At 31.8% G+C, this 22,721-nt stretch overlaps 1 protein-coding gene across 1 annotated transcript; it reads right to left on the reverse strand.

Annotated features, from left to right (window-relative positions):
• Positions 1-20,031: 20,031 nt before the first annotated feature.
• On the reverse strand, positions 20,032-21,867 carry LOC120087352 (uncharacterized). Its single transcript, XM_039044343.2, has 2 exons — positions 21,233-21,867; positions 20,032-20,264 (listed from the first exon to the last, which is right to left on the reverse strand). The coding sequence occupies exons 1-2, from the start codon at positions 21,687-21,689 to the stop codon at positions 20,212-20,214; spliced, it is 510 nt and encodes a 169-aa protein (XP_038900271.1). The 5' UTR covers positions 21,690-21,867; the 3' UTR covers positions 20,032-20,211.
• Between the last annotated feature and the right edge of the window lie 854 nt (positions 21,868-22,721).

Genomic DNA, 22,721 nt, shown 5'->3' on the forward strand with positions numbered 1-22,721 from the left:
AAATTAATTTTGAGTAATTAAAATTGTGTTTTCAAGTGATTTTAAAAATGAAAAAAGTGATTTTTAATGATTTTAAAATCACTCCTAAACATGCACTAAAATAAAATGGGTTGTAGGTTAGGTTTTTAAATGGTTGGGCTTAAATTTGAAACAAAAAATTGACCCACATATCCCTTCACGTATCTGGAAGCAGATACCCGTATCTGAAAATTAAAAATAAAAAAAAATCAGATATTTTAAATCACGTATCAGACACGTATCTGCCATGTATCTGGACGTATCCGTATCTGATATCGATTCTCTCCACAATTAGAAGTATCTGTGCTTCTTAGCTTAGGGGTGTACATGGGTCGGGTTGGGCCCGGTTGAAGGAATTTTGTGGACCAACCCAAAAATTCGGATTAACTTTAAATGGACCCTATTTGCTTATTTTTTAAGGGTCAATCCAACCTGACCCAACCCAAAATTTTTGGGTTGGGTCGGGTTGGGTCACAAATTTTGATTTTTCTTTTGAATTTTGTGAGTCAAAGTCGGAGGCGTGAGGCCAGAGACATGAGGCTGGAGTCGGAGGTGTGAGGCCGGAGTCGAAGGCATTTTGCGAGTCTGCGATCGATGACTGAAGATGTGAGGCCGGAAGCATGAGGCTGGAGACGTGAAGTCAGAAGCATGAGACTGGAGTCGGAGGTGTGAGGCCGAAGATGTGAGATGAGAAGGATCGACGATCATGGATTCGTGGGCACTAGGGACTGAGGAAGCATTTAGACGGCAAGGGAGTAAAGGACGAGAGTTTGTTATATATATATATATATATTTAGTCCGGGTTAGGTCAAAATCACACGAAAATCAAGAGTGAGAGTCTTACTTTGAACGTTCTTCAAACTTACAAAATGCATACACGAGGGATTCGAAGAAAGATTGAAGTTTATAAAATTTACAAAATTAGCCGAGAAGCCATGATAGTGGCTATTTTCATCCAACCTACCATTGAACAAAATCCTTAATCGTTGAATAGTCATAGCAAGGAGAAAGATTAAATATAATGAAACAATGAAAAAGCTAATAGACAGTTAACTGAGAGTTGACAATGGTCGTCTGTAGCCTATTGATGAAATATTAAGGCTGATTTTATTGATAAAGACAAGAAAATATGAACTAAACCCTATATTTCATGTTTACAACGAGAATTATAATAAAGATAATAATAAAGTTAATAATAAGAAGAATTGGTCAGAAACGAGATATATCTATATTTAGATACATCAGGTTCATTAGTCAACATAAAACTTTTAAACGTGTTAAAAAAAAAAAAAAAACTAAATAAAACTTTATAGTGTCAATGACTATATGAAAAAATAATAAAAATATATAATAAATTTAATATTTTTTAATAATGTTTCTTTAAGAAAATTTTTAATATAGTTATATATTTTTAAATAATTAAATAATTAATAATTAAGTTGGTCTAATCTTAGTCCAAGCTCGACCCAAACTTTGATCTAATAAGCTAGACCCAAAGATTGGGTCATAGAGTTGGCTATTGAAGGTTGGATTGGCCCGATCCAACCCAAACAATACCTAGACTGGGACCTAGTCAAGCTTGAGCCTCCACTTCTTAGGATCAGGTCGGTCAATGATGAGGGTGACATATATATTTAATTGCACTCCAAATAGATAATTAATAACTAAAAAAAGACTAATGTGTTGTGAATTTGAGGAGCACAACGGGTACACGGATGATAATAAAATATAATATTAAGATAAATATAATATAATATTAAGATAAACATAATATAATAATAAAATAAATAAAATATAACATATAAATAAAATAAAATAAAATAAATCAACAAAATAAGAAATGAGAAAATTCTCAAATTTCTCAACTTTCTACAATTTGTATGGAATTTTCCCAATGTGTATATTTCAAAATTCACCAAAGGCCACTATTTATAGAAAATTTGGCAAGTAGGAGGTGGATTACATGGACATTAAGAATGAGTATTTACAAGTCACATGGATAATACTTTGGAAAATGGGGGCATGACACATGGTCAATAGACACTAAGCATGAGCATCTAATGGGCATCTATTTTCTATAATATTTATAATACTCCCCATGGCCATTATATATATATATATGAAATATGCCTCGTTAAAACCTTACTAGGAAAAACCCAATGGAAAAAAAACCTAATGAAGGAAAAAAAGTACATATATCATATAATACATAGAAAAAAAAATACAATATATTTGCTCCTCCTCACAAAAATATCACTTAAGATCTCTGAGTCGCCGCATTCCAATGTTGTGCACCAATTTTTCAAAAGTTGCGGTTGGCAATGCCTTTGTAAATAAGTCTGTCAGGTTATCCTTCGAACAAATTTGTTGTACAGTGGTGTCGTCATTTTCTTCAAGATCATAAACGTAGAAAATCTTCGGTGAAATATGCTTTGTTCTATCTCCTTTAATATTTCTTCCTTTGATTTGGGCTATACAAGTTGCGTTGTCTTTGTATACTACTGTTGGGAGATTTTTATTAGAAGATAAGCCACACATTTCACGAATGTGCTGAGTCATTGACCTTAGCCATACACATTCTCAACTAGCCTCGTGAATTGCAAGAATTTCAGCATGATTTGAGGAAGTGGCCGATATAATCTATTTCACTGATCGCCTTGATATAGTAGTTCTTCCATATGTGAACGATAACCTGTTTGAGATCTAGCTTTTTATGGATAAGATAAATATCCAGAATTTGCATAATTAGTTATATCAAAATTGATTTATTTGAATAAAACAAACCCATATCAATCGTTCCTCGGAGATAACAAAGTTTATGCTTGATTCTGTTCCAATGTCTTTTTGTTGGATAAGAACTATATCTTGCTAATAAATTTACTGAACGTGCAATATCTTGTCTTGTATTATTAGCAAGATATATAAGTGCACCAATTGCACTAAGATATGGTACTTCATGACCAAGAAGTTCTTCATTATCTTCTCGAGGTTGAAATATATCTTTCTTTATATCCAATGAACGAACTTCCATTGGAATATTTAATGGATGTGCTTTGTCCGTATAAAATCTTTTCAAAATTTTTCCTGTATTAGTTGATTGATGAATAAATATCCCATTTGCTAAATGCTCAATTTTCAAACCAAGGCAAAATTTTGTTTTTCAAGATCTTTCATCTCAAATTCTTTCTTAAAATATTCTATTGCCTTTGAAATCTCTTCAAAAGTTCCAATTATATTCAAGTCATCAACACATACAGTTATAATAACAAATAATTAATGTGGTTTTTTTTATAAAAACACACAAACATATTTGATTATTTTGATATACTTCTTTCAATAATATCCACTCAGGCGATTGTACCACATATGTCTTGATTGTTTCAATCCATATAGTCATCTCTGTAACTTTATTGAATACCATTCCCGAGAGTTTGATGTATATGTTTCAGGTATCTCAATCCTTCTAGGGTTCTCATATAAATATCATTATCAAGAGATCCATATAAATATGTTGTGACTACATCCATAGGATGCATATCCAGACTTACATACACAGTCAAGCCTGTTGGGGTTGATGCCTTAAATCTCGTGGGGTCTTATAGTTTGTAATTATAATATATAAGCATTTTATTTATGTAATAAAATATGTGATCTTTTATTTCAAAATTAGTTGCACTAATCAGAAACAAATAAACTAACGTCCAGGGTTATCTTGTAGCTTAAGCATATATGTAGAGACATACGGGTGGATCATGTTTAAGTGATAACCTAAATGGTTTGTAGTAAATGAATAAGGATGGATACCTTATCCTGGTGACACTACGAGTATGACCCGCTTTGTAGGTATTACAATTGTTGTAAAGTACTACAAATAATCTGATCCTGATCATTCATGTGGAGATATGTGAGTGAGAGTATTCTATACAAAGGAGTTTGTATAAGACCGGACTACGAAATTTTTAATCTCATTATATAACGCCATTCATAATAGAGACTTACATTTCACCAGAATCACCATAGGTAACATGACTTGAATCCTGAGTGAGTCGTGAACTCCTGTCTATGAGGGCAGTCTTTTGATTTGTATGGGTGAGAGTGGCTAGATCGTCGACTCAACAAGCCTACCATTTTGGGGATTTGTCTGATTGGAGAGTTGGGAACACAATTACATAGGAAGGAATTCACTCATTCCCCAATATCGGGACAAGTAGATAAATTGCTCCCTTAAGGACTAATTTTGGGGCTTGAACAATGTGGCACCACACCCTCTCCTAGCTGGAGAGAGGTTTAATCATAGTTGAACTATAATTTATTGTTCATTAGAGGGATCAGTGGTCCTACCCCGTCCCGAATAAACGAATAGGAACAAGCTGAAGAAAGGCACACTTAAAGGAGTTAGATGTTAAGGGTAAAACGGTAATTTTGGCACATCTATATTTACGAGCAATATGTGAAGGGTCATTATATTGTTGATTGGTTATATCCAATGGACACAGAAATATATCTGTAGTGCGAAGAGTGCAGCTGTCAGTCTTTAGTGGAGTGTCCGAAAGTTAATGGATGTGCGAAGAGTGCAGCTGTCAGTCTTTAGTGGAGTGTCCGAAAGTTAATGAATGGTGAATAATTTAATTAAAGAGTTTAATTAATTATTCACTTATCATTGGAGCTTCACAGGTCCATGGGGTCCCCTTGGTGTTGGGTTTTATGTCCTAAAACTCGTGGTTTGTAAACAATAATACTTATTTCTGAAAATTCAATAAGTTTTTATTGAAAATATATTGCTTATTTCGTTTTAGAAATAAATCCAATAAACTAAAAAGATCCATAACTATTACATGAGTACTTGAACTTTATGTGGAGACATAAAAGTGGATCACGTAGTAAAAGTCAAAATAATCTATAGTATATGAATGAGGTTGGGTGCCTTATTCTGGTAACACTATTGGATGCGACTCAATCTATAGTTATTACAAGAAGTTGTAAAGTGCTACAGACGAAGTAATCCTAATTCGTACATGTTATGACATGAGGAGTGGGGGCGTCCTATGCAATGGGTTTGTACAAGATCGGACCACGAAATCAGTCACTCTTACTTTCTAACACCGTTTACTGTTTAAGACCAACTACTTCAAAGCGATGACCTAGGTAACTTGACCTTAATCTTGAGCTAACTATGAACTCCTATTTATACGAGATTATCCTTAGATTTGCATAGGTGAGGGTTGGCTCAACAGCACTGACTCAATAAACCTCCATTTTAAGACCGGGTAGATAGCTGGGGACATAGAGTGCAAGATGGAATTCACTCTTACCCGCTTTCAAGGATAGTAGACAGGTTGTTCCCTTAAGTGCTGACTCCGGGTCTTGAACAAGGGGCTCCACCCTCTCATTGGCCCAAGATGGATTGGATTTGTTGATTGGATCACAAACCAATTGTTCATTAGAGGATCAATAGGACTTAAGGAAAGAGGTAATCTCGGGGGTAAAACATACTTTTGGCCCAGCTGTTATTACGTACAACCTATGAAGGATTAACTTACTAATCATGGTTATATCGAGTGGACATAATATATCTACAATGTGGGAAATGCAACTATGGGCTTTAAGGAAGTGACCCAAAAGTTAACGAATGAGGGTTAATTTGGTGTAAAGTGCTTAGCCAATTAATCTCGGATCGTTGGAGCCCATGATCTGAAGGTCCACGAGGTCCCCCTACTAGCTCGTAAATGGATTAGCCTTGGAGTAGCGTGATAAGTTGATTTGAAACGTTCGAATTAGAATTAAGGGAATTAGTAATTATATGAAATATAATTACATTTTTTATTTTGGAATTAAACGAAATTGGAGAATCGATTAATATTTAAATATGATTTAAATATTAAATTCATGAATAAGGATTCATGATAGTGGAATTAGTATTAAATTAATATTTGATATTAAATTAATTGAATTAATTAAATTATTTAATTATTAATTTTATTAGAAAATTAAGTTTAAATTAATTTTTGTAAAATTAAATACAATTTCAGTTTTAATTATTGAATTAAAAACTGAAATTATATGTTAATTTGAGAAATCACAAATTAAAAGGAAAAGAAGAAGAAAATTGGAAATGGAAAAGTTGGGATTTTCCCACTTCCATTTCCAACTTGCTTACACTACACACAATCCACTTCACATTTTTCAGTCAAATCCAAGCATGAGCTGCAATACATACAATATTCCTTCTCGCATGATGATTATGCAATATATATTGAGAGATTTGAGTGGAAAAATTCATGCAAGAGTTGCATTTTGACTGAAAAAAAGGCTGAAGAAATCGGGTTATTCAAAACTATGAAAAACCATGAAGTTAGTCTTCTTCTCCATAGAATTCCCTTAATCCAAACTTGTTTTAAGTCCCACAACTCAATCCAAGGTACCAAGAGGATAGTAAGGAAGGCCTTGAGGTGGTTCACAAGTTGAATTCAAGAAGATTGTAGTTGAGCTTCGTGATTCAAGGTGTTCTTCAAAGGTATGTCATGAAACCCACTTTGTATTTTATGAGCATGCTTAAATTTGAGCCAAAATTAATGAATTAGAATGCTTAATGATCCGTTTTCCTTCCGTTGTATGTTTCCTAATTTATTAAGCATTAAGGTTTTTCATTATAGTATGTATATTTAGGGTTTCTTTTATTTAATATAAATGTTATATTAAATATTTAATGCCTTTGATGTCTGTTGTGGATGTTTAACATGTCTAAAATTTTGTAAGCTATTATAAAATTGGTTAGACGTTTAAAATCTATAACAAAGAACAACTTCATGCTCACGTAGGGTCAACCACTCGTTTTAATAGTTAAAATAGGTCGTTAAACTTGTAAAACTCGGGTTACAAACTCAACCGGTATATAATCATGTCGAGGCTGGAGGTATTTAAGTTGACGGTCTATGGAACACCTCCTACCTGGGGATTATGACCAAATTATTGGGTGTTGTTAACTAGTTTTATGAGCAATACGTGAGCGATGTGAGGTTTTAAAACTAATTTATCACCTAGACATTGTAAGTTAGTTAAATCCAATTACAAACATTATACTTGGATAAACACCTGGACTTAGGTTGTTTAATTAGCCGAAACAAGCTTAAGACATGAATTCCCCGTTTAATCGTTAGAACACTTCAGTGGGAGTTTAGTAACATATATGATTTACTATTAGAACACTTCAATGAAAATTAAATGACGTATATGATATGTTAGAACACTTCAGTGGGAAATTAATGAACATTTATGATATGATTTTTTCTAGCTCTCACGTCCCTTAGAGTTCATAATAAAAAATTCATGTGGCACTTCGTGTCACCCTGGGAGTGACTCTATTTGAAAAGTTTTTACATGAATCGAGATTTTGGTGAATGGGGGAAGTTGTTCACTTTAAAATCAAATGTGATGTTTCGATTTTAACATTTTCACATTCTCAAGATGTTCACACCGAAAGGTTCATGTGGCACTTTGTGTCACCCTAGGAGTGACCTCCATTCGGAAAGTGTTTGCGTGAATTGATCATGGTGAATGAGGGGAAGTTGTTCAATGAAAAATCAAATATACGATATATTGATTTCAATTCTCACATCCCTACATAATTCCTACCATGAGATCCGTGCAGCACTTCGTGTCACCCTGAGAGTGACCTCCATTCGGAAAGTGTTCGTCATAGATCAAGACCAAATTAAATAGGGAAAGTCGTTGATAGTAAGTGGGTGAAGGATATGTGTCAACATCCTATGGTTATTTCTGTTGGTTTGAACAGTGAGATTCCTATGTTGCGCCTGATTTTTGTCTTTAAGTCGACCTCGCTAGTCGTTGAACGATGGCTATCCCCTCGGAGGGTTTTAACATAGGATTCGGAACAACTCAAACTCCAGAAATAGATAGGATTTCTAAAGTCGGTTTCAACTTTGACTTTCCAATTTTGGGATCATCGTTGGGATCGGACTTCTGAAGACAAAGGAAAGTGTTTCCACAACAACGAGGAAGAGCACTGGAAGAGGAACTGCCCTCAGTATCTTACTGAGAAGAGAGCAGAGAAAGCAAAATAGGAAAACTAGTTCCTGAGGACCCCTTGCTCATCTTAACCAATGGGAGATGTTGCTATCTAATCATAATTTTACCTACTTTTTTTTCTTGTAAAGAACAAAATGTATATATTTTTGTTGTAAATGAAATGTTCATTTTCGAAAATTATGTTGTTCTATCTCATAGCAACTTCTGTTAAAGAACCAAACTTAGTTAAAAGCCATTTGCAAATATTCAGATAAATCAATTAAGGCAAATAGTTATTTAACCTAAATGATAAGTTTAGAACACTTAAGATGTTCAGAGTGTACAAAACTTATTAGGTAAAATAAAATCGAAATACTTCGATTAGATCAAAGTATAGAAAGTTTAAGATCTCTAGGTCTTGAAATCTAATGTAAACTTTCTAATTGCCTTAAATTGTTTTCTCAAACATCATTGGAATGGTGTTCCAGATCACCTTGTATTATTTGTTTCCATTAAAACTTGTATAAATCTATAAAGAGTTATTGAATTAACGCTGTTAACAAAATTTGTTTAAATAGGTCAGATGCGTCTTACTCAAAAAGTTGAGAGTACCTCGATATAGTGGGAGCAAAGTATGACTTCCTAGTCATTATTGAGAATAAGATGCACTCCTCATATAGTTTAATAAGAAGTCTACTATACATTAACATGTTACAAAGTTTCTCTCGACTAAAGTGTTTAAGAATCACCTAGTAAGACTAGGAATACCAGGTGAATAACCTAGGACAAGTAGGAGAAAAACTGGGTATAGGATACCGAATGGTAAACCATGGGTATGAGATGCCCTAGTTTATTGTATTTCTCTATAAAACTCAGAAACTCAATTTTACATATACGGATATATAAGTTACCATTGGAGTTTTAGTCCAAGTGGGAGTTTGTTGGGTTTTATATCCTAAAACTCATGGTTTGTAAACAATAAAACTTATTTATGAAAATTCAATAAGTTGTTATTGAAAATATATTGCTTATTTCGTTTTAGAAATAAATCCAATAAACTAAAAAGATCCATAACTATTACATGAGTACTTGAACTTTATGTACAGACATAAAAGTAGATCAGGTTCGAGTAAATAGTCAAAATGATCTATTGTATATGAATGAGGTTGGGTGCCTTATTCTGGTAATACTATTGGATGCGGCCCACTCTGTAGTTGTACAAGAAGTTGTAAAATGCTACAGACGATGTGATCCTAATTCGTACATGTTATGACATGAGAAGTGGGAGTATCCTGTGCAATGGGTTTGTACGATCGTACCATTAAATCAGTCACTCTTACTTTTTAACACTGTTTACTGTCTAAGACTGACTATTTCAAAATGATGACCTAGGTAACTTGACCTTAATCCTGAGCTAACTATGAACTCTTGTTTATACGGGATTATTCCTAGATTTTCATAGGTGAGGGTTGACTCAACAATACCGATCCAATAAATCTCCATTTCAGGGATAAGACCGGGTAGATAGTTTGGGACATAGGGTGCAAGATGAAACTCACTCTTACCCACTTTTAGGGATAGTAGAGAGGTTATTCTCTTAAATATTGACTAGGTCTTGAATAAAGGGGCCCACCCTCTCATTTTCCCGGGAGGGACTCAGTTTGTTTATTGGATCACAAACTAATTGTTTATTAGAGGATCAGTGGGACTTAAGGAACAAGAGGTAATCTTCGGGGTAAAACAGACTTTTGGCCCAACTGTTATTATGAACAACCTTGAAGGGTTAATTTACTAATCATGGTTATATCGAGTGGACATAATATATCTACAGTGAGGGGAATGCAATTATGGGCTTTAGTGGAGTGACCGAGTATTAACGAATGCGGGTTAATTTGGGCTAAAGAGTTTAGCCAATTAATCTTGGATCGTTGGAGCCCATGATCTGTAGGTCCACGAGGTTCCCCTACTAGCTCGTAAATGGATTAGCCTTGGAGTAGCATGATAAGTTGATTTGAAACGTTCGAATTAGAATTAAAGGAATTAGTAATTATATGAAATATAATTTTAGAATTAAACGAAATTGGAGAATCGATTAATAATTAAATATGATTTAAATATTAAATTCATGAATAAGAATTCATGATAGTGGAATTAGTGTTAAATTAATATTTGATATTAAATTAATTGAACTAATTAAATTATTTAATTAATTATTAATTATTAATTTTATTAGAAAAATTAATTTTAAACTAATTTTTATAAAATTAAATACAATTTCAGTTTTATTATTGAATTAAAAACTGAAATTATGTTTAATTTGAGAAATTACAAATTAAAAGAAAAAGAAGAAGAAAATTGGAAATGGAAAAATTGGGATTTTTCCACTTCCATTTCCAACTAGCTTACATATTTTCCGCTTCCAAATTCAGCCATTACTTCTAGCATGAGCTGCATGCAACATTCCTTCTTGCATGATGATCATGCAATATATAATGAGAGATTTGAGTGGAAAATTGTATGCAAGAGTTGCATTTCTATTGAAAAAATGCTGAAGAAATCAGGTTCTTCAAAACTGTGAAAAACCAGAAAGTTGGTCTTCTCCATAACATTCCCTTAATCCAAGCTTGTTTTGAGTCCCACAACTCAATCCATGGCACCAACAAGATAGTAGGGAAGACCTTGAGGTGGTTCACAAGTTGAATTCAAGAAGATTGTAATTGAGCTTCGTGATTCAAGTTGTTCTTCAAAGGTATGTCATAAAACCCACTTTGTATTTTATAAGCATTCTTAAATTTGAGCCAAAATAATGAATTAGAATGCTTAATGATATGTTTTTTTTTTTCGTTGCATGTTTTCTAACTCTAACAATTGCTATGCTTCAATACATGCAACATTCCTTCTTGCATGATGATCATGCAATATATACTGAGAGATTTGTGTGAAAAATTAATGCAAGAGTTGCATTTTGACTGAAAAAAAGGTTGAAGAAATAAGGTTCTTCAAAATTGTGAAAAACCATAAAGTTAGTCTTCTTCTCCATAAAATTCCCTTAATCCAAGCATTTTTTGAGTCCCACAACTCAATCCAAGGCACCAAAAGGATAATAGGGAAGTCCTTGAGGTGGTTCACTAGTTGAATTCAAGAAGATTACAGTTGATCTTCGTGATTCAAGGTATTCTTCAAAGGTATGTCAGGCAACCCACTTTGTATTTTATTAATCTACTTAAATTTGAGCCAAAATTAATGAATTAGAATGCTTAATGATCCATTTTTCTTCCGTTGCATGTTTTCTAACTCTAACACGGAAAGTGTTTACATAAATCGAGATTTTAGGTGAATGGGGGAGTTGTTCACTTTAAAATCAAATGTGATGTTTTGATTTTAAAATTTTCAAGTTCTTAAGATGTTCACACTGAAAGGTTCATGCGGCACTTTGTGTCACCCTGGGAGTGACCTCAATTTGGCAAGTGTTTGCGTGAATTGATCATCATGAATTAAAGGAAGTTGTTCAATGGAAAATCAAATATACGATATATTGATTTTAATTCCCACGTCCCTACATAATTTTCACTGTGAGATCCGTGCAGCACTTCGTGTCACCCTGGAGTGACCTCCATTCGGAAAGTGTTCGTCATAGATCAAGACCAAAGTCAATGAGGGGAAGTTGTTCAATGGAAAATCAAATATACGATATATTGATTTCAATTCTCACGTCCCTACATACTTCTCAATGTGAGATCCGTGCAGCACTTCGTATCACCTTGGGAGTGACCTCCATTCGGAAAGTGTTCATCATAGATCATGACCAAAGTGAATGGGGGAAGTCGTTCATAGTAAGTGGGTGAAAGATATGTGTCAAAATATCCTACGGTCTCTTCTGTTGGTTTGAACCGTGAAATTCCTATGTTGCGCCTGCTTCTCGTCTTTAAGTCGGCCTCGCTAGTCGTTTAACAATGGCTATCCCCTCGGAGGGTTTTTACATAGAATTCGGAACAACTCAAACTCCAAAAATGGATAGGATTTCTAAAGTCGGTTTCAATTTTGACTTTCCAACTTCGTGAGCATCTTTGGGATCAGACTTCGAAAGTCTGAAAACAGAGGGTTACACTTACAAGATTACTAAAGAGTTACTAATTTTCTGACAAAAAATGGTAACTAAATGACTATTGGAATATGAGATAGTGTTTAGTCAAGAATGTCTTGCTATAGTATCGTAAAAAAATAATCTTGGGTATATTATTACTTTGCTAAAAAACTTGATTGGATTTAGGGAAAAAAAAACAATTCACTTATAATTTTTTTATATTTTTCATAATGACGAGTGCACTAATACAATTGTTGGCATCTGATAAACTGATAGGGGATAATTATGCAACCTGGAAATCAAATTTGAATACTATACTGATAATAGACGATTTACAGTTTGTCTCAACAGAGGATTGTCCTCCTATTTTGGGCTTTAACGCAAATCGAACTGTTCGGGATGCGTAAGATAATGGATCAGGGCGAATGATAAAGCCCGTGCCTATATCCTCGCCAGCATATCTATTGTCTTGGCGAAGAAACATGAGGATATAGGTACTGCCAAAGAGATTATGAAATCTCTTCGAGGGATGTTCGGGCAACCGTCTTTCTTCCTAAGGCATGATGCCATCAAGTACGTTTATAACTACCGCATGAAAGAGGGGGCCTATGTTCGTGAACATATCCTGGACATGATAGTCCACTTCAATGTGGCGAAAGTAAATGGCGCAATCATTTACGAGAGAAGTCAAGTCGATTTTATTCTGGAAACTCTTCCAAATAGTTTTCTACAGTTCTATACAAATGAATTAATGAATAAAATTGAATACAAATTGACTACTCTTCTGAATGAGCTACAGGCTTATCAGACAATAGTGAGAGCTAAAGGTCTGGAATCAGAAGTAAACGTTACTACCACTAAGAAGAGAGGAACGACCTCCAAAAAGCCTAATGGTTCTTCCTCTTCACAAAGTAAGAGTATTCATGTTAAGAATATATATATATATATATATGAGATGAAACAAACATAATTTTCGAAAATGAACATTTCATTTACAATAATATATATATATATATATATATATATATATATTGTAAATGAAATGTTCATTTTCGAAAATTATGTTTGTTTCATCTCATAATAACTTCTATTAAAGAACCAAACTTAGTTAAAAGCCATTTGCAAATATTCAGATATTTAACGGCTAGAAATTAATTAAGGCAAATAGTTATTTAACCTAAATGATAAGTTTAGAACATTTGAGACGTTCAGAGTGTACAAAACTTATTAGGTAAAATAAAACTGAAATACTTCGATTAGATGAAAGTATAGAAAGTTTAAGATCTCTAGGTCTATTTGATAGGACTTGAAATCCAATGTCAAACTTTCTAATTACCTTAAATTGTTTTCTCAAACATCATTAGAACGGTGTTCTAGATCACCTTGTACTTTTTGTTTTCAATAAAACTTGCATAAATCAATAAAGATGTATTGAATTAACACTGTTAATAAAAGTTGTTTAAAACAGGTCAGATGCGTCTTACTCAAAGTGTTGAGAGTACCTCAATATAGTGGGAGGAAAATATAACTTTTTGGTCATTATAGAGAATAAGATGCATTCCCCATATAGTTTAATAAGAAGTCTATTGTACATTAACATGTTTACAAATATTCTCTCGACTAAAGTGTTTGAGAATCACTTAGTAAGACTAGGAATACCAGGTGAATAACTTAGGGCATGTGGGAGAAAAATTGGGTATAGGATATCGAATGGTAAACCATGGGTACGGGAAGCCCTAGTTTATTATATTTCTCTATAAAACTCAGAAACTCAATTTTACATATACGGATATATAAGTTACCACTGGAGTTTTAGTCCAAGTGGGAGTTTATTAGCTTTTATGTCCTAAAACTTGTGGTTTGTAAACAACAAAACTTATTTATGAAAATTCAATAAGTTGTTATTGAAAATATATTTCTTATTTCGTTTTAGAAATAAATCCAATAAACTAAAAAGATCCAAAACTATTACATGAGTACTTGAACTTTATGTGGAGACATAAAAGTGGACTCAGGTTCGAGTAAATAGTCAAAATGATCTATAGTATATGAATGAGGTTGGGTGCCTTATTCTGGTAACACTATTGGATGTGGTCCACTCTGTAGTTGTTACAAGAATTTGTAAAGTGCTACAAACGAAGTGATCCTAATTCGTACATGTTATGACATGAGGAGTGGGGGCGTCCTGTGCAATGAGTTTGTAAAAGATCGGACCACGAAATTAGTCACACTTACTTTCTAACACTATTTACTATTTAAGACTGACTATTTCAAAATGATGACCTAGGTAACTTGACCTTAATCTTGAGCTAACTATGAACTTCTGTTTATATGAGATTAACCTTAAATTTTCATAGGTGAGGGTTGGCTCAACAACGTCGGCTCAATAAAATCTCCATTTCAGGGGTAAGACCGGGTAGATAGCTGGAGACAGGATCTTATTGGGTGAGTTATTTTATAACCTTAGTTTTAAAAGTTATGGCCTATTTTAACTATTAAAATAGGTTGTGATTGTTAACCCTATGTGAACAATTATCTTTGTTATAGAATTTAAAAGTTTAATTCATTTTATAACACTTATAGCTTAGACAAAATTCATAACATACATCAAACATTTTATAAATCAATATAACAACTTATGTAAGTCTTTTCAAAGTATCTATGGTCATCCTAGTAAAATGTAAGTCTTTTCAAGTAACCGCATTGTAAAGAAAAACTAAATTGCTCCATCCCTAATGTCGGGGCAAGTAGATAAATTGCTCCCTTAAGGCTGATTCCAGGGCTCGAATAATGTGGCACCACACCCTCTCCTGACTCGAAAGGGTTTAATCATAGTTGGACTATGATTTATTGTTCATTAGAGGGATCAATGGTACGTAAGGAGTTAGATGTAACTACAGGGGCAAAATGGTAATTTTGGCCCAGTTGTGCTTACGAGCAATTGGTGAAGGTCATCGTATTGTTGATTGATTATATCCAATGCACACATAAATATATCTATAGTGCGAAAAGTGCAGCTGCCAGTTTTTAGTGGAGTGTCCGACATAGTTAACAGATAGTGAATAGTTTAATTAAAGAGTTTAATTAATTATTCATGTACCGTTGGAGCTTCAAACTACAAGTCTATGAGGACCCCTCGGTAGCTCAATGAGATTAAAAGAAAATCAGTTTTTGGATTAATTTGAATTGTTCAAATTAATTGAGGGAATTAATTATATATGATATAATTAATTATTTTTTAATTATATATGATAGAACTACTATAATGTATTTTATACATTATAATATTAAGTATTTATGAGCGGAAATTAATATTTGAATATAATTCAAATATTAATTATATGAATTGGATTCATATAGTTGAATTTAATATAAATGTGATTTATATTAAAAACCATTAATGAGAGAAATAAATTATAAGTTATATTGTATTTGATACAATATTAAATTATAGGTATATGTTATATTTGATGTAACATATAGTTTAATATATATAATATGATAAAGTTGTTATTATATATATATATATATTATATTTATTTATTTATATTAAAGTTTATTATTAAAATTTAAATTAATTTTATTATTTTAATTGTAATTTATTCAATAATTACCGCTTTAGGGAGGGAGTAACTCCCTCCCCCTTTTTCTCTCACAATGTGAAGGAGTAGCTTCTGGCTTTTTCAACCTTCTTCTTCCTATAACAATTCTCATAGAACAGTGTTGTGATTGAAAGAGATCCCAGAGAAGAAATTTCCTTACTCTTCCTCTCAATTTTTCCTCCTCCCTCTCAATCCAAAATCACTAGAGCCCATATACTGGATTCTCACTAGAGAATACCGAGATCATTCTTGTGGTGGTGTCCAATTGGCCTTACAATTGTATGAGTTTTTTTTATAGAGATTTGAAGAAACGTCTTTAAAGGTAAGAGTTTCTGAAACCCAAATTTATTTTTTTGTTTAGCATGTTGTATTTGCTTTTGTGTATAATTTTTCTTTTTCATCTGTAAAATTAGAATTCTGTAAAATTGAGACTTGGGTAGATCCGCTTCCGCTCAAAGATCCCCTCACCAGGGTTCCTTCAAAGCCAATTAAATATCTTAATATAATTGCATCCACCACCAGAGAAGACGTCTTCTCAAAATCAATACTAGGTCTTTGTGAAATACTTTGTACAACTAGTCTTTCTTTATATCTTATGATCTCATTATTTTCATTTCTTTTTCTCACAAATACCCATTTGTATCCCACAGGTTCAACATTTTCTAGTATTCGGACTATTGGTCCAAAAATCTGATGTTTTGAAAATGAGTTTAATTTTTCCTCGATTGCTTCTTTCCACTAAAGCCGATTTTTTCTATTTCGACATTTTTCAACAGATTTTGGTTCAGGATCCTCATTTTCAAATATAATATCAAGAGCACGATTATACGCAAAAATGTTGTCAATAATTACATTAGTTTGATTCCATCTTTTCCTATCATGTCATAGTTTATTGAAATCTTATTATTATCTTTAGGTATTTTACCTTCCTCACACTAGTCATGTATTTACATCCTCAACCAAGTCTTTTTCACTATTAATTATTTTTTGTTTTCGAGGATTTTTATCTTTGGAACTCACTGGTCTAATATATAAATAAAATAAAATATTCAAAATGAGAAAAATCTCATTCTCCACTTTCTCGAATTTGTATGGAATTTGCCCATTGTGTGTCTTTCAAAATCCACCAAAAGTCACTAGTTATAGGTAATTTGGTAAGTAAGAGGTGGATTACATGGACACTAACAATGAGTATTTACAAGACACATAGATAATACTTTGAAAAATGAGGACATGATACATGGTCAATGGATACTAAATATGAGCATCTAATAAACATCTATTTTTATAATATTTATAATATAATATGTTATATTTCCAAAAGCGGAAATTTAAAATAAAGTAAAAGAATTACTAGTAACAAGATGAGATAAAAAAATAACAATGGAGTCTAAAAAATTATTTTATGAATAAAAAATTATTTCTTTGTTCCTCAAATCTCATTGATGATAAATATGAAAGAAAATCCCAGCACATTGGCACAATTTTCTTTTGTGGGATCCCAGAAAGTCTAGTCCACGTCAACAAAATTGCAAATATCCGTTTAAAAATCATTAATTTCTACTAATCGACATATGACACGTGGCAAACAGTAATTATCTGGAGCCCACGTAGGACATTATGCATGTGAATGGTGGGACCCCCTAACCATCTGTCAGTGGGCCCACATTCTGGCGTAAAACAAAACCTCCGGAGCCCACATTTTATCATTATTGATAATAATGCCGCGAAAATCGCATAATTATTGATGAAAAAAAAAAACCCCAAATAAATTAAAAATAAAATTGGAAATTACCCGAAATGCTATAATTTATCATTATTGATAATAATGCTATGATTATCATTGGAAAAGGCCATAAAAATAATAAATATAATTAGGAATTACCCGAAATACCATAATTTGATCATACAAATTCATCTAATCTCTATTAGTGAGGCAAAAAGAAAAATAAAACCAAAGAGCTAAAACAAAAATGAATGATAAGCCAACATGTTTATAGTTCAACTAAAATAAATTCGTAATCTCAAAATCAGAGGTTTCATTATCTCACCTTACATATTGTCAAAAATAAAAATAATGAAAAGTCAACTCCATTGTAATTCTTGAAACTGGATATATGGATAATATACTAATTGAACAAAAAAAATTGAAGCACAACTCAACTAATCATTATAACTTCAACCAAAATGTGCAACATTAGAGGTTTGAATATTCGTTCTCGCATATTATATATAAAATTTAGGATAAAATACCATTTTTATAAATTATATTGAAAGTATATGAACTACATTTAAGATTCATGAAGAGTATATAAACAAAACTTAGACAACATTGAAATTGTTAGGACTAAAATAGAATGAAACTCAGAGTATAAGAATAAAATAAAAATATATATATATAATAGTCAATATATGAGAAACTAAAATTATAATTTAACTTTCTTTAAAAAAAAAAAAAAAATCTCCCAAACCCACACATGTATTTTATTGAAAATAATGTGAAGAAACAACATGGGTGAGTTTGAGGAGAAAGCCAAAGGAAATAAATAAAATTGAAAATGACCAAATTTTATTTTATTAAAAATATCAATATTGAACAAAAGAAAGAGACGAAGCCTATTATAGAGCATAAGGAAATTTTGATCCTTTGCTTTGGTGGAGAAATTTAAGGACAAATGGGAATCATAAAAATCAAACACAAAGCCAAACCATAAAATAGAACCAAACATGGCCTTAAGAAAGACAGTAATTAGATTACAATATCCTTTGCTTTGGTTCCTTACCTAATCTTTTTTTTTTTTTTTTTTTTTTTCCTTTTGGTTAATTCTCTTTATAAATTGTAATGTAAGAACAATAAAAGGGAAGATAATTTTTAAATATGAGTGTATTTTGGATTTTAATAAGCATATTGAGATTCTCACTTCTCTAAAAGTTTATTTACACCAAAATCTAAATAATTAAGGTGGATCTAGTAATTATTCTAATTTTTAACCTTTTACTTTCAAAAGCATGTGCTCCTTGGGAAAGTTTTATTTTATTTTATTTTAAAATAATAGTTCTTAGTTTTTTTTCTTGTTTTTTTTTCTTAATTTTTTTTACTTATAAATTGAATGTTATTTGTTTTACAATTATAAATAGAATATTATTACTCTTTTGAAAGGAATAACATCTTCATTTTAGTATAAAAACACGTTAGTCTCCCATACTAAAAGGGGGGAAGACCTTTGCTTATATGAAGTTCATTTTTAATGAATTTTTTCGTTCTAATAATTAAAAAAAAAAAAATCATTTTGAAAAACCTTTTTGAATAATCAACTTAGTTTTGATTTTGTTGAAGTTTGAGTACAAAATTTAAAAGGTTTAAATCTTATTTCGGTCCATAAATTTTTAGATTTATTCCTTTTTAGTCCTGTATTTTTAAAATGTCTACATCGATTTTGATCTTCATTTTTATTTATTCAATTTTGACACATTAAAACATGACATGAACAAGTGTACACATACTAACATATTAATATGAGTATCATATTAGATCAATAAGTTAAAAACAACATTGTTCCCTTGGAAATAAAATGATAAAAAAAGATCGAGAATCAATGATCGTTTTGAAAATTAAGGATCAAAACAAACATTTTAAAAATTAAGGAGTAAAGTAAAACAAATTTAAAAAGTTAGGGCTTAAACTATTTTAGATCATTTTCTTCCAAAGCATAAAATAAACAAAGATATCATCACTAAAAAACCATCCATATAAAAAAAATAATAATAATAGAAATAAAAGTGCTAGGAAATAAGACTTTTTTTTTTTTTTTTTTTTTTTTAAGAATAGGAAATGAAAATTAATGTAAGGAAACTATATAATCAAACCGTGAATCGAATTAATCGGAATTCTAAAGCCAAACAATTAACAACCAAACTATTTAATAAAAGTTTAAAGATTTGCGAATATTGAGTTGAGGCACATTGATGATGTCCTTAGAGAAGTTATACTTTCATTTGCATTGAGTAATTCAACACTCTATCCTAGGATAAAATACCCTTCCAGAACACTTGTGTTTAGCTAAACGATCTTACTAATTTAGTCAGACTTGTAGCTCACAAAACCTTTTTGAAATCACATTTAAATAAAAAAATTTCTATGTTTGTCAAAACTATATATTTCTTATCGAAGGAAGAAGTCGATTAAAAAGGCTCTAACTACCTCTATCTAGGTTAAAGTATCCTTAAAATGAAATAAAACTAAATAATCAAGATAAAATTAAAATAAAATAAAACAATAAAATCAGTTAAATTATCCAACACTTAATTCCAAAATTTCACCACACAAGCTCTCATTATATACTAAAGTGTGACAATTGGTTTCTTTCTTTCGACAAAAAAGTTAAATAAAATAAAATTATTACAACAAAATGATATAAATACAAAAGTTGGGAACTTGAATTTGACGACTTCTTTTTTTTTTTTTTTTTTTTTACTGCACTCTTATCTAAGAGATTCAAAGCCTCTTTGCTTCCTCAGAGGATTCCTTAATGTAACTGCAAAACCAGACACAGAGAAAACCAAGTTAAGGAAAGGGAAAACAGAGCTCCAAACGATTAATTACAAAACAAAAACAAATCTCGATCTCTCTGTTTAAAATAATCAAATTTGAGCTTGCAAGTTTCCCATGTTTTGTTGTCTATGACTTTTTCCTTCATAGTTGTTTTGGGAATACAAATTAATGGGTGTCACCAAATATTGATTTAGAGAGAGAAGAAGAAGAAGAAGAAGCCATTAATGGAGAAGATGAGAAATCCATCCAGATGAATGAAAGATAGGAAGAAAGCAATTAATTCAGAGAGAGGAAGGCAAACCAACATAACTGTTCATTGTGATTGTGAAGCTTTCCTAGAGACAGTGGAATGAAATTAAAATAAGAAAAAACAGAACAAAAAGAAGCCATTAACGAGAACAAGAAAATGATGGAAGATAGAGAGAAGAGAACCCATCAATTTAGAGTGAAATAGAGAGGGGATAAAGAAGTAGCCAAGGAAAAAACAGAGGAAACAGAGCCATAAGAAGGCAAGGCATTGACGATGGAAGACAGGAAAAACCTATCAATTTAAAGAGAATCAATGGAAAAACAGAGGAAAACAGAGTCAAAATTAGGCATTGATGAAGAGAAAGAGAGGGAAAACCCATTAATTTAAAGAGAAACAGAGGCAAAAACAGAGGAAACAGAGGCAAAAGAACCCATAGGTGAGAGAAGATAGGGAAAACTCATCAATTTAAGGGGAAGCAAAGACAAAAACTGAGTAAACAGAGGGAAAGGAAGTAATTGATGAGAAACGAAGGGAAAACAGAGTAAGGAAAGGCAAGAGGGAGACAACCATTAATGAGAAATGAAGAAAAACAAGAACAACCAAACACAATTAAGAGAGAGGGAGAAAAGGCATTAACGTAAAATAAAGCAAAACCCGAAGAAAATCAAGAGAGAAAGAGGAGATAGTAAGTGAAAAATCACCTTGAGGGTTACAATCAGGAGGATCTTCAAAGAGAGACAAAGAGAGTTGTTTATGAGCAACACCAATGTCAATAAGAATGACACCAGATGTAGGGTAATTAACAATGATATCTTTAACAGGGAGCCATAGAAAAAGCTCTTCCTGAGACATACCCTCCACTCCAATCAAGCTTCCATAGCTAAGATTAGCACTAAAAACAGTGTCAAAAATAACTCTGTTCTCATATTTAGCCATACATGGAGCATCCAAATACACTTCTAAACGACCATTTTCACCCAGAGTGTAAGATTTCGCTTGCTTGGGAACCAGCCCAGCCGGCAGCCCCATTGACCGCAAAAGAGAATGAATCGAAGAAGAATCTTCACCACAATTGCAATTCCTGCACAAACCCAACAACAAGATCGTAACTATTGAGATCCAAATTCTCAAATTCCAACTCCCAAACAGGGCGGCCATGGCTGAATTTCAGACACACCCAGACAGAGAGAATGAGGTTTATGAGGGTCTGGTTTTTGTGTGTGTCTGAGAGAGAGAGAGAGTGTTTTGGGAATAATGAGATGACCTTGGGATGATGTGAAATTACGCTTCTGTCCTCTCCTTCTAAGGTATCTTTGGTAAGGATTTCCCATGTTTCAGGTTTTTTTTTTTTCCCGAAAACATATATAACTTGGTTCATGTAATTTACAACTTAAGGGAGATTAGTGAAATATTGATATTATTAATAATAATAATAATTTACAACTTATTAAAAACCATAATGAAAATATTAACAAATAAAACAATAGGATTAAGTTCAAGATTTATGATATATTGAATAAAATTATACATTTAAAAATATAAAGACTAAAACTAAATAAGTACAACACAATAGTATTTTAACATTTTTATTTTAATATCTATATTTATAAAAGGTATTAAAATATGTTAGTACAATGTAGTAAATAATTTTGCATGAAAAAATTAAAAAATATTTAATTTTTTTTATATAAAATGAAAACAAAATTATTCCTATTACAAATAGACCAGTAATTTTAGATGGTTATATGTAAGAGATGAAAATGGTTAAGCAGTAAAATTGTGAACGAAAATATCTTCTTTTATTATTATTATTATATACATATTTTTTGTGTGTGGATTTTATTTTATTTTTTTTTCATTTTGCATTTAATAGTTTGGTCAAACTTTGCTACCATGACCATTTGGTAGGGTATTTCCGATATTGTCATTTTGACAGACATTTTGATTGGCATTATCATTCCATGTGTAAATTTCAAGCTTTTGAGAGATTTGGTGGCAACAAAATTGAGTTCTTGAAATCATTACTAATTATGGGTAAGTTTCAAAAGCATTTTTACCACATTCGTTTTAAGTCTTAGATATGCAAACATCTACTTATTAGTATAATATAATCTCGGCTCTCTAATTTAAATTCAAAGTCAAAATGCTATAATACAATAAGATTTAAGAATATTAGTAGTGTAGTTTGGA

This window comes from Benincasa hispida, chromosome 9, assembly GCF_027475165.1.
Source record: "Benincasa hispida cultivar pf3 chromosome 9, pf3_genome.v1.1, whole genome shotgun sequence".
NCBI classification, from domain to species: domain Eukaryota; kingdom Viridiplantae; phylum Streptophyta; class Magnoliopsida; order Cucurbitales; family Cucurbitaceae; genus Benincasa; species Benincasa hispida.